Raw genomic sequence first — 18,661 nt, 5'->3', positions numbered from 1 at the left:
CAAGGCTCCGGGCTAGGTCCTGCTCAGGTGGGAAATCTGGCGAGCAGGGCGCGGGTGAGTCACCGCAGTCCCGCTCCTCCGTCACCACTAGACTTGCGTCCTAGTCAGGCCTGGCTGGCCCTGACTAGGATCGGGAATGTAACCAGCTGACCAGGGGAGGAGGCCGGCAGGAAGTGAGGCCACTGGGCCGCCTCCGCCCGGTTCCGGGGTGGGGGGTCTCAGGCCGCGCAGCCCCCCTTCTCCCCCCTCCCCGCTTGTCTCCGCATTCTGGTTGGCAGCTGCGGGATGACGTCAGCAGCCGGGTTTGGGGCAGTTGCCATGGAGACAGGGACAGGCTCTGGAGCGACCCCCTTCCGCCTTGCAGCCACCCCTAGCCCAGTTATTTTTAGCGTCTGTTTACCTCAGGCTGGGGCAGCCCTGCAATAAGGGCCGGGCTGGGCTAGAGGGACTCCCGGACCGGCGGCTTCCCTGCCCATGGCGCTGGGCAGTGCCCAGGGACAGGATCTCCCGAAGTTGATGGGACAGTCAACACACTTGAGAATCCCAAGACAGCTCCACCCTGCCCCATCTCCAGGGAGCAGAACCTCCTGTCTGATGGCATATGGTATAATCAGTGGGCTGGAAGAGAGAAGAGAGAATCGTAGAGGGTGATCGGGTGCTCAGACTTTAAATCAGCAAGTCAGGTTATCTGTCGAGACAGCCCAGCTTTTCCCATGCACCTCCCTCCCTCTCTCATCTCTCAAGTGCCTAGGCCCTAGGTGGAAAGCCCCCAAACAGACACCCCATCCTCCACAAGGTTCAGGCTGGTGGGAAAAAAAGAGATCTTAAAGGAGAACTGACAACTGAGTTATATGACCTCAGGGATCAGAGAGAGGAAGCTTTAGAGGCACCAAAAAGGAGGAACCAACCCAGGGAGGCTTCTTGGAGGAAGAAGTTAAGAGGATCAGATTTGAAGGTGAAAGAGCTAGTCAGGACAAGAGGGTATAGGAGTAATGGGGGTTACTGCTGGGATAATGATAAACCTTGAGCAGTGGCCCTAGCCAGAAGGCAGGGCACTGGAAGGAAGAGGACAGACCCAGAGGGCTTGCCCGTCGTCATGAGTCTAGGCTGTACTCTTACCTTAGGGTAAAAGATGACTGTGACTGTTTCACAAGAGTCTGGATTCCCCATCACCCTTGGGATTTGAACTCAGAGCTTGCTAGGTAGACACTTGAGATAAACCCCAGTGCTTTTTGCTTTTAGATGTTTTGTTTTGTTGTTGTTTTATTTATTTTATCAGTTGTGGGGCTTGAACTGAGGGCCTGGGCGCTGTCCGTGAGCCTCTTTGTGTTCAAGGCTAGCGCTCTACCACTTGAGCCATAAGTGGTTAATTGGATATAACAGTCTCACAATCCTGTGAACCACAATCCTCAGATTTCAGCCTCCTGAGAAGCTAGTATTACAGTCATGAATCATCAGCACCCAGCTTTTTTTTTTTTTTTTTTTTTTTGTCGGTCATGGGGTTTGAACTCTGGGCCTGGACACATGTCCCTCAGCTCTTCAGCTCAAGGTGAGCCACAGTGCACAATCCTCAGATCTCAGCCTCCTGAGTACCATGAGCCACCAGTGCCCAGCAAGGTATTTTTTAAATAAATATTTTTTAGGATATCTTTTAGATATTTTTATGCCAGGGCTAGCATCAGACCAAGATCCTCCTATCCATTTGTAATCACACATAGCTGGGATTACAAATATGAACAACAAGTAACAAACCTGGCTTCTTCCCCAGCCCACCCCTCCTTTTTAATTTGTTTGTACTGGTATTGGGACTTGAACTCAGGGCCTGAGTACTGTCCCTTAGCTTTTTCGCTTACTATTAGCACTCTACCAGTTGAGCCACAGCTCCACTTCCAGCTTTTGTGCCTGTGACTATGCATGTGCTCATGCTTGCATGAGCAAGTACTAGGGCTTGAACTCAGGGCCTGGGGCTTGAACTCAGCCTGGGCACTGTCCCTGAGATTCTTTTGCTCAAGGCTAGCATTCTACCTCTTGAGTCACAGCGGCACTTACAGCTTTTTCTGAGTAATTTACTGGAGATAAGAGTCTCATAGACTTTCCTGCCCATTCTGGCTTCGAACTTCAATCCTCAGATCTCAGCCTCCTGAGTAGCTAGAATTACAGACTCATGCCACCAATGCCTATGTTTTGTTTTGTTTTGTCTCCCCCCCACCCCCCCTCCCCCCATCTCCGCCCACACCCCCACCCCCAGGGCTACCACTGCTACTCCCAGCTTTTTGGTGGTTAATTGGAGATCAGAGTTTCATGGACTTTCCTACCCAAGATGGATTCAAACTGTTATTCTCAGATCTCAACCTCCTCAGTAGATAGGATTACACGTGTAAGTTATTAGTGCCCAGTCACTTCTGGCTTTTTGGTGGTCAATCAGAGATAAATGTCTCACAGACTTTCCTACTCAGGCTGACTTCAAACCTTGATCCTCAGATCTTGCCTCCTGAGTAGCTAGGATTACAAGTGTGAGCCACTGGCACTCAGCTTGTTTGTTGTACCAGTAATGGGGCTTGAACTCTAGGCACTGTACTCTTGCTTGGCTTTTAGCTTACTGATGTCACTTAACTATACCTCCACTTCCAGTTTTTTGATAGTTAATTGGATTTGTCTGTCATGGTTGGCTTTCCTCAAGGTCTCAGATCTTAGCCTCCGAAGTAGCCACCAATGCCTGGCCACCTACCTTGTTTTTTTTAAGATGGGGAGTCTCCATTATACCTCCACCCTGCCCCGGGCTATTCTTGAACCACACTCCTCCAGACCTCCACCTTCTGAGTAGTTGGGATTATAGGCATGTGCCACCAAAGCCAGCCACAAGAGTCTGAAAATTATAAAGGTTTATTGGCGTTCTGGTTCATAAAACCTGATGTGAATCCTGGCTCTGCCCCTTACCAGCTGTATAACTTTGGGCAAATTAATGATCACTAACAAAAGTGGCGCTGTGGCTCAATAATAAGTTATTATTTGTTGTGTGCTAACAGTAAGGTAATATTCACCCAGAACACCCATGACAAAGGGATGTAACACAGTATTCTTCCATCAGCCCTGTGAAGTAGTGTTGTGATTGTTACTTTTATTTTTTTTTTGGTTGTTACTTTTATTATTATTACTATTATTATTATCTAAACATTATTTTATGCATATCTAAAGGATAAAATCTTAAGTATTTTACCCAAGGTCACACAGTCAGTTAGACTGTGGGTTCTCAGCTGTGAAGCAGAGCTAGTAGCCCTTAGAGCTAGTAGCCCTTACCCCATAGGATTGTTGCTTGAATTAAAATATATGGCATATGTAAGCACAGTGCCTATGACTGGCACATTGAGATTGGAAAGGAGACAGGGAACCCTTTAAGAGGCTGCTGTAAGGAAGAGAGCTGGTGATGGCTTGAACCCAAATTCTCACTATGGGGGTAGAGGTAGGGGAGCTGATTTCAGTGACATTTAAAAGCTAGGCCTGTTGACTACCAGTAGCTCACGCTTGTAATCCTAGCTACTTAGAGAGGCTGAGATATGAGAAGAGAGATTCAAAGCCATAGCAGACAGAGTCTCATGGAGGTGAGATTCTTATCTCCAATTAACCAGCAAAAAAAAAAAAAAAACAAGTGAGGCAGTGGCTCAAGTATCACCCTTGAGTGAAAAAGTTAAGGGATGGTGCCCAAGCTCTGAGTTCAAGCTTCAGTACCTGTATATACACACACACACACACAAAGATAAAAGCTCTTGACAGGAGTAGAGACTGAGACATCCCGGGATGGTCGTGCCATCGTAGACAGATTTAGGCTAGAGAGGCTCAAGCTTGAAGAAGAAAGTGGTGAATTCCGTCTAGAGGTATCAAGTTCAGCTCATCTCTTACAGTTCAAAAGACCTTGTCAGGGCTGGGAAGGTGGCTCAGTGGTAGAGCACTTGCCTTGCATGCATGAGGCCCTGGGTTCGATTCCTCAGCACCACATATGCAAAAAGACAAAAGCTGGAAGTGGCACTGTGGCTCAAGTGGTAGAGCGCTAGCCTTGAGCTGAAGAGCTGAGGGACAGCGCCCAGGCCCAGAGTTCAGGCCCCACAACTGGACCAAAAAAAAAAAAAAAATCAAAAGACCTTGTCAGCTGGAGTGGAGTCAGCTGGATGTGAGGACTGCTGCTCACAAGAGCAGTGTGGGTGAGATACAAATAAAGAAGCTGGCAACATTTAAACGGCATTGAACTGAAGATGTGTAGAGCCTGAAGGGTTGGAAGGGTGAGGCCCATGGAGATGAGGATAGGGAAAGCGACAGGGCCTCTGTGGGAAAAGATGTGGGAGCCAGACATGATGGTGCTGGCCTGTAATCCCAGCACTAGGGAAGCTGAGGTAAGGCAGTTTGAGTTGGACGCCAACCTGAGCTACAGAGTGATTTTGAGGCCAGCCTTGAGACCCTGTCTCAAAAAAAAAAAAAAGTATGGCTTGAGAGATGATGGAAAACCAAGAGTAGGTTGTTTCTTAAAACTCAAGGGCAGGAAGGACTTAAAGGAAGAGGAAGGGAGACACCAAGTCCAAAGCTTTATTGCGATTACGCAGGATAAAGTCTAAACATTGGACACTGGGTTGATTCAGCAATAGGGAGGTCTCTGGTGACCTTGTCTGGACCAATCAGGAGAAGGGTGAGTACAGTAGTTGGGACAGGATGGGAAGAGGAATAGTAGGTGTGGTAAGGAAACTGAGGTAGACCATTCTTCCAGAAACTTGGCTCAAAAAGGAAAAAGAACAATGAAGTGAGGAGTTGCAGAGGGAGACACAGGGTGCACAGAAATATTTCTTTTTTATATTTATTTACTCATGTGTGTGTGTGTGTGTATGTGTGTGTGTGTGTGTGTGTCTGTCTGTCTGTTTTTGTGTCTCTGTGTATGTTACATAAGATCAAACCCAAGGCTAAGCAAACACTTTACCACTGATATATACCCCTTTGTAATCATTTGGTTAAGTCTAACTTCATACTAGATGAAATATAATACAGAAAATAACTCAGGACAGTAAGGCATACCTATAGTTCCAGTTAATCAGGAGGCTGAGGCAGGAAGATTGTTTTATTTTACTTTTTGTTGGTCATGGGGCTTGAACTCTGGACCTGGGTGCTGTCCCTCAGCTCTTCATCTCAAGGCTAGCGCTCTACCACTTGAGCCACAGTGACATTTCTGGCTTTTTCTGCTTATGTGGTGCTGAAGAATCAAATCTAGGGCCTCATGCATGCAAGGCAAGCACTCTACCACTGAGGCACCTTCCTAGCCCAGGAAGATTGTTTTAGACCAAGAGTTTACTACTAGCTTGAGTAACATAGCCAGACTCCATTGAAACACACACTCTGTCTCTCCAGATTTGTGTGTGTGTGTGTGTGTACATATATATATATATATATATATATATATATGAACACACACACACACACACACACATATCCATCCTAAATAGAAATCAGAGTAGGACTGGGCACTAGTGGCTTGTAATCCTAACTACTCAGGAGGCAGAGTTCTCAGGAGCACGGTTCGAAGTCAGCCCAGGCAGGAAAAGTCTGTAAGTTTATTTCCAATAAACTACTCACAAAAAGCTGGAAGTGGCGCTGTGGCTCAAGTACTAGAGCATTAGCCTTGAGCAAAATAAGCTCAGGGATAGTGCCAAGGCCCAGAGCTCAAGCCCGAGGACTAGAAAAAAAATCAGAGTAAGAAACAGAACACTGCCAGACTTTAGAAGACTCCTCTTGGGGCTGGGAATATGGTTTAGTGGTAGAGTGCTTGCCTGGCATTCGATTCCTCAGTACCACATAAACAGAAAAAGATGGAAGTGGCGCTGTGGCTCCAGTGGTAGAGGGTAGCCTTGAGCAAAATGAAGCTCAGGGACAACGCCCAGACCCTGAGTTCAAGCCTCAGGATTTGCCAAAAGAAAAAAAAAAGAAGAAGAAGAAGAAGAAGAACCCTCATCCCCTCTTCCATATTGTTACACATATTATTTTTCTTTCTTGTTATATAATAATTGTCATTTATTGATATTTACATATTTTTCATTTTCTTCTGTGTGTGTGTGTGTGTGTGTGTGTGTGTGTGTGTGCTACTGAGGTTTGAACTGTGTGTGTGTGTGTGTATGTGCTACTGAGGTTTGAACTCAAGGCCTCAGTTCTGCCTCTTAGCTTTTTCATTCACACCTGGTACTCTACATTCTACCACTTTTTTGGTGGTTAATTAGAGATAGGAGTCTCACATAATTTCTTGCCCAGGCTGGCTTCAAATTACCATCCTCAGATCTCAGCTTCCTGAGTAGCTATGATTGTAGGCATGAGTCACATCATTGCCAGGCCTCTTCTGGCTTTTCCTAGTTAATTGGAGATAAAAGTCTCATAGACTTTCCTTCCCAGACTGGCTTTGAACCTCAGTCCTCATATTTGAGCATCCTGAGTAGTTAGAATTACAGGCATAAGCCATTGGGACCTGGCTGTTTTTCACTTTTTTATTAATTTTAATTTTAATTTATTTATTTAGCCAGTCCTGGGGCTTGAACTAAAGGCCTGGGCACTGTCCCTGAGCTTCTTTGGCTCAAGGCTAGTACTCTATCACTTGAACCACAGCGACACTTCCAGCTTTTTCTGTTTATGTGGTTTATGAGGAATTGAACCCAGGGTTTCATATATGCTAGGCAAGCACTCTACCACTAAACCACATTCCGAGCCCCTTGTTTTTCATTTTTTTATATGAATGATGAGGTTTTTGGTAATTCATGGAAAAAATCTGAAACATCCATCTTCTTTGAGATGGGATTTTTTTTCCAGATGGGAAGTGAGAATCTGGCTGAGATTGAGAGTTGTTCTGTAGTTCTTACCATGCTACACCATACCAAGAATGCCTCTGGCAGCTTCCTCTAGTCTGTGTGCAGGTGCAACGAAGACAAGGGTAGAGTTGCCAGGGGTTTCTGCGGGGTAGGAGAGAGGTGCAGAGTGCTGAGGATGCTAGCAGCAAGCAAGGGATGGAAAGGCAGCTGTGGATGCAGACTTGGAGGAGGGTGTGCTGGGAAGGTAGAGAACAGAAAGTAGGAGGGAGCTGGCAGTAAGAAAGCAAAGCAGAGGCGGACTGTGAGTTCCACACAGGGTGGTGTCTGTGAAATTCCAGGCTCTATCTCCACTGACTGGCACATGCTTGTTGACAAGCTGTCATTCAGTGCATAATTGAATAAATGAGCTGAGGGTTTAGGGACTAAATGTCTCATGTAAAAAGCAGGTAAGGTGGGAGTGATGGAGAGAGCTGAAGCTTGTGGGTACTGTGGGTGCAGCTTAAAAATGGGGCATTCTAGAATAGGTGATAAGGCCGGGGCATTGAAGGTCGCTGAAAGAAGCAATCCATGGGAATGTGTAAGTCACCAATGAGTGCAAGTTACCCAGTCTTCAGAGTAAGGGTGGATACTGTTCCTCAAACCAGAGTCCTTAGCCTTCTTGCAGCTGCATCTGTAGGGGGCGCTAGTGGGTTTGTTGCACAGGCTGACCCCTGGGCTTGAGAAAGAAAGCACAGTGTGGCAGAATTGAGCCTCAAGGAGGTTATTTGTAGAACATTACCTTCTTAAAGGTAATGGGGATCAAGGTTCAAGAGATGGGGTGTCTAGGGAATCCTGAACATTTTGGGCCTCTCTCCATGTTGGAGATGGACAAGGGATATTCAAGGAAGTGTGTGTGTGTGTGTGTGTGTGTGTGTGTAAAGAGTTGTCACAGAAGTATTGAAAATTCAGGACTGGAGGTGCTATAGGAAGATGTGCTATGTGAGGATGAGACCTCGGCCTTAGGATGCATCTTCTGTTAGAAAGGAGGCCCCTGGCAAGTCCCTGGGACCTGATCCTTTTCCCTGGGACTAGGTGGAGGGGAATACCCAGACTGAGCACCCACTTTGGGAGTATAAGAATGTGAACCAGGGCTGGGAAGGTGGCTGAGTGGTAGAGCGCTTGCCTTGCATGCATGAGGCCCTGGGTTCAATTCCTCAGCACCACATAAGCCAAAAGAAAAAAGCCGGAAGTGGCGCCATGGCTCAAGTGGTAGAGCGCTAACCTTGAGCTGAAGAGCTGAGGGACAGTGCCCAGGCCTAGAGTTCAGGCCCCACGACCGGACCCAAAAAAAAAAAAAAAAAAAAAAAAAGAAAAAAAGAATGTGAACCAGGTGCTGGTGGCTCACACCTGTTTGAAGCTAGCCCCGGTAGAATCGTCCACGAGACTCTTACCTCCAATAAACCACTCCAGAAAGGCCAGAAGTGGTGCTGTGGCACTAAGTTCAAGCCCTGGGACCGGCAAAAAAAAAGAAGAGAAACAGAGTGAGTGTGGTACTGGGGCTGTGTGAGTCTCTACACCCAGTTCCGTCTCTGCATAGCTTTTAGCACAGCAATACATAATATGCCCAATTCTCTACCCTCTTGTTGACACAGTTCCCCCACTTCGAGCACCCCAGATTCACCCCTCTACACCTCAGCTATGTCCAGCCTTCTCTCCGCACCTCCCCACAGCCACGCAGAGCTCCTTACTCGCCCTGCGCCCCACAGCTCACTCGTTCTATCCCTCCTTATTCATGCCCGTGTTCAACTCTCTCACTTGCACTTCTTGACCCAGCCACCTTCCGTCTCCTCCTGGAAAGGAACCTCTAAGTCACCCTGGGGAAGCCAGGCAGGCCGTGATCTGATGCCCCCCTGGTCCGAGGACCGGTCCTGCCCCATCCTGGCGGGCTGAGTCAGGAGGCAGGAACTGGGCGGGGGGAGGCGCCGAGAGCAGCCGAAGCTCGGGCCAGAGAGGCAGGGAGCGCGCGCGCGGAGCCCGGCGGGGCCGACACTCACCAAGCGGCCCGGGGCGGCGGGGACACGGGGGGCCGGCGCGGCCAGGCGCGTCGAGGACCTACCATGAACTCCAAGAAGAGAGGTAGGACTCGGCTCGGGGCTGTGAAGGTTCCGGGGCTGCCACCCGAGTGCAGTCCAGATTCTGGGGACCAAGAGGGCGTTTTCGCCAAAGCGAGTGCGTAGTAGTGGTAGGGGGCCCACCAAGGACCCCCCCTCCCTCCGAAGGATTAGGGGTATAGGGGTGAAGGCGTGCGTCCGTGACTCAGTTTACAGATCGGAGCCACGGGAAGTGGAGGAGGCGGGCCCTTCTCGGCACAGCCCCGCACCCTGGGAATCCCCGGCTCCCCGCAGGGAGAGCTCCAGCGTCGCGGCGCCGGGGAGCTGGGGGAAGGGGGGACGGTTGGGAGGGGGATCTGGGGGTGCAGTTTTCGCAGAGTCGGCTGTTTGCGGGAGCCAAGCCCGCGCCGGCCGGGCCTGTCCAGCAACTCTTTCTGGGATCCGAATGCGCGCCCCGCCCCGTGACCTCCCGCAGCCTCTCGGGGTGGGAGCGCCCGAGTTTCTCGTCCACTTTGGAGGGGGGCGGGGGACAGGCCAGGGGTTGGGCTGGGGAGGCCGCCCCGCCCCCGGGTAAACAGGCGCTTCCGCACATTCTTCGCGCGCCCCGCCCCTTTCCTGCCCCTTCCAGCCGGTGGAGGGTCCACGCGACCCCCCCTTTCCTGCCCTGCGGCAGGCGGAGCCCGCACCTCGCCAGGAAGTGGGGGCCGAGCCGAGGCCACGCTGAGTCCCAGGCCGAGTCGCCTCCGGCTGCCCTGTCATTAACGCCAGGGCCGGCCAGGCTAAGAGTAGTGAAGCTGGAGCCCACTGGGGCAGTTGTTTCTAGGGACAAGATCTGGGACCCGGCCTCGGGGGAGGGACCTGGGACCCGGCCGCGGGGAGGGGGCCTCAGGGACCCGACTGGACACACACCCCCGCCACCCCCAGGGAGCCCCGCGCGGACTCATTCCATGATGTCCCTGTCGGTGCGGCCACAGCGCCGCCTGCTCAGCGCCCGGGTCAATAGGAGCCAGTCCTTCGCAGGCGTCCTCGGCAGCCACGAGCGCGGGCCCAGGTACGCGGTGGAGGGGGGTAAAGGGGGTCGAGAGTCAGATGGGGTCGGGAGTGGATGTGCAGTGAGGGCTTGGGGGACTCTTGTTCGCCCCTTTCTGAAGGCAGCTTATTTTTTATTTCAGGACCTCTAGGGTCTTCAGCCCACCAGGGCCCCCACGGAAGACCCTAACACTCTCCCGAGTGTCCAGGATGTTCTCTGTGGCTCATGCGGCCCCCAAAGTCCCACAGCCTGAGCGGCTGGATCTGGTGTATGCCGCTCTTAAGCGAGGCCTGACGTAAGCAACTCCTTCCCAGCAACAATCTCCCTACTCCTAACCCGGCCCCATACCCGAAGGCTGACGTAGTAGGAAGCTGAGGACAGCCTGTCTGTAAACTAACTTTTGTCACCTCTTCCCAGGGCCTACTTGGAAGTGCACCAGCAGGAGCAGGAGAAACTCCAGGGGCAGATAAAGGAGTCCAAGAGGAATTCCCGCTTGGTGAGTGGTAGTAGGGGTGCCCCTTGCCTTTGGGGTGTTGGGGCTTGGCCAGGCCAACCCTGCATGACAATCTGTTTTCTGGGGTGACTAGGTCCAGATGTGTGTAGAAAGGTAGTATAAGGAAAGGCTGGTTGAGGATGTTTCTATCCCCATTCTTTCCATTCTGCCTGGTCAATTGGTCATGGGACTTCAATTCAGGGCCTGGGCTCTGTCCCTGAGCTTTTTCCCCAGTGCTCTACTATTTTGAGCCACAGCACCATTCCAGATTTCTGGCGGTTAATTGGAGATAAGACTTTCCTGCCTGGTCTGGCTTTGAACCACCATCCTCAGATCTCAGCCTCCTGAATACCTAGGATTACAGACATGAGCCACCAGCTAGGGAGGCACACTTTCTGCTTAAGACCCAGTATCTGCTCACAGATGCTTCAAGTGTGTGGAGTGGGAGAGGAGGGTGTTAGACCCAGACATGACAGCAGATTATATTACAATGGTACTGAAGAGAGTCACAGTTCTTCATGGAAAAAGAAGTCAGGGATTAACAGAGGAGGAAACCTTTTTTTGCTGTCTTGAAGGATGGGTCTGGGTGGGCAAGTAACCTGGGTAAGGTCTTCCACATACCTCCTAAGTACCCCTTTTTATCTCCCCCGTAGGGTTTCTTGTATGACCTGGACAAGGTAAATGTTTATTGAATGGTGATGGAAGGGGTTGGCTCCTGGGGAGGGAAAAGGGCCTTGGGCCTCAGGCCTCTCCTGACTCACCTCTCCCCCAGCAAGTCAAGTCCATTGAACGCTTCCTGAGACGATTGGAGTTCCATGCCAGCAAGGTACTTGTGCAGCATGCAATTGGAGTGGGATGGAGGTTTGGACAGTTTAGGAAAATGAGGTTTCTAGGCCAAGTGAGAACCTCATGTCACCTTGCCAGATCGATGAATTGTATGAGGCATACTGTGTCCAGCGGCGTCTCCGAGATGGTGCCTACAACATGGTTCGAGCCTATAGCACTGGGTCCCCAGGAAGCAGAGAGGCCCGGGACAGCCTGGCTGAGGCCACTCGGGGGCATCGAGAATATACAGAGGTGAGAGATGAGTGCTGCTCAGGTAGAGACATGGGGTGTGGCAGGGCTGGTGAGTGGGGATTGGTTCTTTATTCATTCCTTTCCCCACTCCTCCTTCTCAGAGCATGTGTCTGCTGGAGAGTGAGCTAGAGGCACAGCTGGGAGAGTTTCATCTCCGGATGAAAGGTACCAAGTTGTGGAGACTAGTGGGAGGTAAGAAGGAATTATGTTCTAGCTCCCCAACATGGCTCATCTACTTCTCCCCCTACTTGCAGGGCTAGCTGGCTTTGCAAGGCTGTGTGTCGGTGATCAGTATGAGGTATGAGGATGTACATGGGAGGGCTGAAATGGAAGGGTTGCAACCCCAAGGGCTGACTCATCCTATTTCCCCAGATCTGCATGAAATATGGCCGTCAGCGCTGGAAACTGCGAGGCCGTATTGAGAGTAGTGGAAAACAGGTTTGGGACAGCGAAGAAACCATCTTTCTTCCTCTGCTCACAGAATTCCTGTCCATTAAGGTGATATATGTGTCCAGGTCCCTAAGATACCTTGGTCCTGTAAACCCCATGAACCCCTGTGACCCTCTTGACCCTGAGACCTTTATTCCTGTGGTCTCCCTTCCTGGCTCTATGATTTCCTCATGAAATTTGAGGCTTCAAGAACAACCGTTGTAATTCCTATACTTCAAGGCCTCCTGACTGTGATTTCCATATAATCTTTTGACCCTATGAATATTTGATACCCCTCAGGAGCCATGACTCCCATAACCTCAATGACCCACCAACTTGGACCTCTATGATCTTCATGTTCCCAAATGGCTTTAAGCCTCCATGGTCTCATATCCCTGTGACCATCCTGTAATCTCTGTGAAGATTCAGGCCTCGATTGCTCATAGCCCTTGCACCCTTATGATCCTATCATGTACTCTTTTCTACAGGTGACAGAATTGAAGGGCCTGGCCAACCATGTAGTTGTGGGAAGTGTCTCCTGTGAAACCAAGGACCTGTTTGCTGCCCTGCCTCAGGTTGTGGCTGTGGACATCAACGACCTTGGCACCATCAAGCTCAGCCTAGAAGTCATATGGAGGTTGGTGGGCTTAAGGGTTAGGGGCAGGGCCAGGAAGATGATGGCATAGCTAACAGCCTATTTACTCCTTAGCCCCTTTGATAAGGATGACCAGCCTTCAGCTGCCTCAACTGTCAACAAAGCTTCCAATGTTACCAAGCGCTTCTCCACCTATAGCCAGAGCCCACCAGACACCCCTTCGCTTCGGGAACAGGCCTTTTATGTGAGAGTCATAACCCTGACCCAGACCTTTCTATCTCCTAGAGGCTTTTCAAAGGTAATTCTGAAATGCCCTTCCCTCTTTCTCAGAACATGCTTCGGCGGCAGGAGGATCTGGAAAATGGGACAGCATGGTCCTTGTCATCTGAATCTTCAGACGACTCATCTAGTCCACAGCTCTCAGGCACTGCCCGCCACTCATCAATCCCGAGGCCTCTGGTGCAGCAGCCTGAGCCCCTGCCCATTCAAGTTGCCTTCCGCAAGCCTGAGAAGCCCCGTTCTGGGCCCGTGGATGAGGAGGGAGCTGTGGCTCCAGCCTTGGCCAATGGGCATGCTCCCTACAGTCGGACCTTGAGCCACATCAGTGAGGCCAGTGTTGATGCTGCCTTGGCTGAGGCTTCAGTGGAACCTACGGGCTCAGAGAGCCTGGTCCCAAGACCTAGCCTGCCTATATGTCCAAATCCCACCCATGGGGAGCACCCTAGTACTACTCCACTTGCTCTAGACACTTGCCATTCTGCCACAAGCCTCACCCTCAACACACCCAGTCCTGCCCCCACATCTATGGACCATGCACCATCTGCACATCCTGACTCAGTTGATAAGACCACAAACTCTGGCCCTTCTGGGCCGGGAAGCCCAAACACCACTATAAGCTCCATCCATAGTGCCATAAGCCCTGTTAACAGTATTCAAAACCTCACTTCTATTACTAGAGGTTCTGTACACAAGCCTGTGCTTTCTACCCTCACTACTATAAGCCCTATCTCTGATACTACAGGCCAATCCCAGCTCATCACAAGCCCTACCTACACTATACCAAGCCTCACACATACCACCACAAATATCACCCATACTACTGCAAGCCCCACCCATGCCACCCTAAACTGTACCCATACCACTATATGCCCCACCCACACTACTCCAAGACCCACCCATACCACTGCAAACCTCACACCCACAACCCCCACCCATACCACTGCAAGCCCCACTCCTACAAACCCCACTCATACCACTGCAAGCCCCACTCCTACAAACTCCACTCATACCACTGCAAGCACCACTCCTACAAGCCCTACCCATACCACTGTAAGCCCCACTCCCGCAAGCCCCACCCACAAAGCAAGAATGTCAACTAACGCAAGTCCTACCCCCAATGCTATGAACCAAGTCGAAACCACCCCCAGTCCCACTCTTACAACTGTAAGCCCTTCCTCCTCTCCAGACCTTGAGGTGTTCTCCAGTCCCTCTGGAGATGTCACACTCCCCATCACCAAACCCCTGCCCTGCAACAACCCAGCCTTGGCTCCTTGTATTCAGGCAGACACTGTAGTACCCAGTACCTCCTTCCAGAGTCATGCCTGTTCTGACTGGAAGCCCCTCACAAACCCTGACCCAGACCCTCCAGAGCCCAACCTTAAGAGCTTAAGCCCTCCTCACTCACCCATAGCCCCTACACCCCAACATTCAGAACTTAACTTGGCCACAGCTACTCAAGTTCCAGCCCCAGTAACAACTGGAGGAGCTGGAGACAGGAGGCTGGAGGAAGCGCTGGGCACCCTAATGTCTGCCCTGGACGACTATCGTGGCCAGTTTCCTGAGCTCCAGGGCCTGGAGCAAGAGGTCACTCGGCTGGAGAGTCTGCTCATGGTGAGGAAGGTTAGGCCGGCCTGGGTGGCCTGGGAGGATGACCAGCTAGTGGCAGCAGCTCTGACTCCCTTCCCAATTCTAGCAGAAACAAGGCATGACTCGCAGCCGGGCCTCCAGTCTCAGCATCACTGTGGAGCATGCTTTGGAGAGCTTCAGCTTCCTCAACGAAGATGAGGATGAAGACAAGGATGGGCCAGGGGACAGGTAAGGGGACTAGGCGAGACTGGAAGAGATAATAAAGGGCAAGAGGTGAGGCATTGCCAGGCAGAGGAGATGCAGGTGAGTTGGGAGAAAGGCAAGATGGGGTGAGGTGGAGCCAGGGAGGGCACATGAAGATGGATTTGCTGGCATGTCTGTGTACACTCTTCCCGTGTATACCTCATGTGTCCTTCATGCTGGTGTCTCTCATACCATCTGTCCCTAGTGCTTCTGGCCGCCCTGCTCCTCGTCTCTGCAATATCTGCCTCCCCCACCGGTCCCCATCAACTCGTGTGCCTTCCACCCCTCCTCTTTCCTTTGGCCTCACCTTGGACCTACCCTATGAAGAAGCTCCTCCAGTGCCACCTCAGGCACCCCGCATCTCTCAGCATCACCCCCGACTATCCCAGAGACCCCGGTCTCTCAGGTCCCAGAGTGGCCATTTTCAATTGCTATTTGAAAGTCGTGCCCGATCCCTCCTTCCTCTACTGCCTCCCAGGTTACATTCTCATGCTCTGCGTTCCTTTCAGTCTACATTTTGTAAACCATCCCCCCTGCAACCCTACTCTCACCTATCCCAGCCCCAGCATCCCCTAGCTGGTGTGGCACAGGGAAGACTGATTAAAGACCCCTCTACCCCTGCTGGTCACACCCCTCCCTCCTGGAAGTCTTCTGTGAACTTACCCACTGTCTGATGTCTGTGCATGTGTATTCTTCCATTTGGGGATAGGAGGAGCTTAATAAAAATAAACTCTGGTGACCAGATGGTAATGTGTGCTTCTAGTGTGGTTGACTCCATTTCTCTCTCAGGCCCCCAAGCAATCCAGAGGCTAGGACTGAGGACAGCCTAGACTCACCCAGTGCTCACCACCTCAGCACAGGGTGTCCAGCTCTGGATGCTACTTTGGTTCAACACCTGTACCACTGCAGTCGCCTCCTGCTGGTGAGGCTAGTGGTATTTCCCCCTCCCTTCCCTTTTATCCCCTTGCCCCAGAGAACCCTGCACTCCAATCCTGGCCTTCTATACCCTAGTACTCCATTGCCATGACTTCTAGGTCTTGCTGGATGAATAACTCCTGCTCTCTGCCTATCCTCAGTCTCTCCCAATGCATGCTGGATCTTAGATCTTGTAGTCCCTGGTTTCTGTCCTTCCTAAGTCCTACCTTGAATCCTGTTCTACTTGGCCACTCTTGTTCTCCAGAAACTCGGCACATTTGGGCCCTTGCGCTGCCAGGAAGCATGGGCCCTAGAACGGCTACTACGGGAAGCTCATGTACTTGAGGCAGTGTGCAAGCTCAGCAGGCTATGGGAGACCCCCGTCATTTCCTCCCAGGAAGGTAAAGGACACCGGCTCAGGCTCTGATGTTGTCTACCTGAGACTTCTGCCTTACTTCATTCTACCTATCTATCCACCTGTCTGCTCCCTGCCTGCCTGCTGGGTTGCGCACAGTTTCTCTCATCCCCTCACAGTGGTGCAGTTCTCAGCCTCTCGTCCTGGCTTCCTGACCTTCTGGGATCAGTGTTCAGAGGGACTCAGCCCCTTCATCTGTCCAGTGGAGCGGGTGCTCCTCACCTTCTGCAGCCAGTATGGAGCCCGTCTCTCTCTGCGTCAGCCAGGCTTGGCTGAGGCTGGTAAGTGGTTTCCTTACCTGCCCTTCCATCTTCTCTCAGCTTCTCAGCAACAGGGACCTTGGAAAGGCTAAGTCAGCCCATATTAACATATGGGCTGAGCACTGAGGAGAAACTGACTTGAAGACACATTTCTAGATTGGTAGGATGTAGACAGGGAACCCCTGGACCAGAGCCTGGGACAGAAGCACTATCTTCCAACTGGAAGTCTGGGTCTATCCCAACTCAAGCTATGGCACCATCTCCTACAGTATGTGTAAAGTTCCTGGAGGATGCCCTGGGGCAGAAACTGCCCAGGAGGCCCCAACCAGGCCCTGGGGAACAGCTCACCATTTTCCAGTTCTGGAGTTATTTTGAAGCCTTGGACAGCCCTTCTATGGAGGCCTACGTGACAGAGACTGCTGAGGAAGGTGAGACAGTGGCCCTGACCACAGTTACTTGGCCCTGAGGGTATGGATGAGGACATGAGGATAAGGCCTCTAAACCCAATGAACCTCCTCGCCTTTCATCTTGGCCCAGTCCTTAACTTTGCTCCCTTCTTTCAGTGTTGCTGGTGAAGAATCTGAACTCTGATGACCAGGCTGTTGTGCTGAAGGCCCTGAGGTTGGCACCCGAGGGGCGGCTGCGAAAGGATGGACTTAGGGCCCTCAGCTCCCTGCTTGTCCATGGCAACAACAAGGTTATGGCTGCTGTCAGTACACAGCTCCGAAGCTTGTCACTGGGCCCTGTCTTCCGGGAAAGGGTGAGAGTCAGGCGAGGCTCTCTTGAGGGTGAAGGTTGTGGTCCTGGGCTCTCAATGTCTGGCTAAGACTGCTCTCCTGCCCTTGCCCAGGCCCTGCTGTGTTTCCTAGACCAGCTTGAGGATGAAGATGTGCAGACTCGAGTGGCTGGATGCCTGGCTCTGGGCTGCATCAAGGTGATACTTGCCAACCCACTTACCCTCTCACTCCCCTGCTGGCATCCATTCTGAGGCCCTTCCCGCCTATTCCACTGAGCCCACTTCACTGTTCTCTTTCTTGATAGGCTCCTGAGGGCATTGAACCCCTGGTGTACCTGTGCCAAACAGACACAGAAGCTGTAAGAGAAGCTGCCCGGCAAAGTCTGCAGCAGTGTGGTGAGTCAGGCATATGGGAGATAATGGCTCAAGTGGATTCTGGGACATCCTGGCTAACAGAAGTAGGATGCATTGAGTCTAAGAATAGAAGGGTAAGGATGGAGCCAGGGCCATGACTGACCCCATACCCATGCATTACAGGGGAAGAAGGACAGTCTGCCCATCGACGGCTGGAGGAGTCACTGGATGCCCTACCCCGCATATTTGGGCCCAGCAGCATGGCCAGCACTGCATTCTGAACTCTACTCACTGGCTCCCAGAGCCCCTTCTTACCACTTTCAGGGCTCACCAGGCACTGGCGGGAGGGTGAGGGCCGGCTCCAGACACCCCTCCCCACAGATTCCTATCAATGAAAATCTAATATATTCTTCTGTTACCCCTGGGGTTGGTAGAGTCAGTGCCTGCAGTCAAGTGCCTCTCAGCCTCGACTCAGCACATCCCTCGCCACAAAGTGTCTGGGGCCTGGCCATCTTGCCTCTGCCTCACCACTTCCCTTGGTTTTGTATTTTATTTACAGAGTTTTACAGAAAATAAAAAGCAAAATGCCTTTCCTACACAGCCTGCTCCACTCCCTCTGCTCCAACACCCTCTGGCATGCCCTTCCTGGCACTGGTGTATCCACACTTCCAGCTGTGACAACAGTATGTGCATCTGTCCTGGAAACCTTAGTGGAGCAAAGCCCAGAAAGGACTTGGAGAAAACAGAGGAAAGAGAGAGGACATTGCTGAGCAGGGTCAGCTAGCATCTGGGCCTGGGACCTATAACCCTTGGGTGCGTCAACTGTACAGCTGGCCCAGAGAAGGCCCTAAAGGGTGCTAGTTTTGGACTGGCTATGGCCATGGAGCAGAAAGCAAACACTATATTATGGCTGAGTTTGTGACTAGGAGAGAAAAACAAACAAACAAAAAAACCTATGCCGAATAGTGTGGCTGAGTTTTTGGCCACAAGAGGGCAGCAGAATTGCATAACCGGATATCAGACTTAGGGGTGTTCCTTCCACCCTGGCAGTTTCCTACAGGGAAGGCTGAAGGAACTCATTCTGGAAGCTGGGGATCAAGGGAGAGATCCTTGCAGAGGGGAGGAGCTGGGGCTTGGGAGGCAGGAGACCAGGATAGCTGCTCTGTGACCTCCTCCCTGAGGTGCTTCGCTGGAATAACAAACCTGCTGAACCCTGTGGTGCCCAACAGACATCAAAACTGTTGCTTCAGAAGGCAGGGTTCCCAGAATATGGCTCCCCTCCCTCAGAGCTGCCTGGAATCTGATTTGTTAACCCAGGAGGTGAAGAGTCA

General features: G+C 51.5%; 1 protein-coding gene across 6 annotated transcripts in view; it reads left to right on the top strand.

Annotated features, from left to right (window-relative positions):
• Positions 1-17,928, top strand: part of LOC138815406 (rho family-interacting cell polarization regulator 1-like) — a 28,246-nt gene extending 10,318 nt beyond the window's left edge. For 2 of the 6 annotated variants that reach the window (XM_070004783.1, XM_070004782.1), the window contains exons 2-22: positions 9,842-9,968; positions 10,090-10,242; positions 10,365-10,443; positions 11,094-11,117; positions 11,213-11,266; positions 11,365-11,517; positions 11,619-11,682; positions 11,772-11,815; positions 11,890-12,015; positions 12,435-12,583; positions 12,656-12,785; positions 12,872-14,431; positions 14,514-14,635; positions 15,440-15,572; positions 15,831-15,966; positions 16,100-16,261; positions 16,510-16,668; positions 16,804-17,000; positions 17,091-17,174; positions 17,282-17,372; positions 17,514-17,928. In XM_070004783.1, the coding sequence (XP_069860884.1) occupies positions 9,865-9,968; positions 10,090-10,242; positions 10,365-10,443; positions 11,094-11,117; positions 11,213-11,266; positions 11,365-11,517; positions 11,619-11,682; positions 11,772-11,815; positions 11,890-12,015; positions 12,435-12,583; positions 12,656-12,785; positions 12,872-14,431; positions 14,514-14,635; positions 15,440-15,572; positions 15,831-15,966; positions 16,100-16,261; positions 16,510-16,668; positions 16,804-17,000; positions 17,091-17,174; positions 17,282-17,372; positions 17,514-17,611 (3,822 nt within the window). In that variant the 5' untranslated portion in view covers positions 9,842-9,864 and the 3' untranslated portion in view covers positions 17,612-17,928. The other 4 variants (XM_070004781.1, XM_070004780.1, XM_070004784.1 and 1 more) reach the window with 4 other exon arrangements.
• Positions 17,929-18,661: the final 733 nt, after the last annotated feature.

Source organism: Dipodomys merriami, unplaced genomic scaffold, assembly GCF_024711535.1.
Source record: "Dipodomys merriami isolate MVZ:Mamm:240054 unplaced genomic scaffold, mDipMer1.0.p SCAF_64, whole genome shotgun sequence".
NCBI lineage: Eukaryota > Metazoa > Chordata > Mammalia > Rodentia > Heteromyidae > Dipodomys > Dipodomys merriami.
Note: the sequence above shows the minus strand (reverse complement) of the source record. Positions and strands in the feature narration are given on the sequence as shown.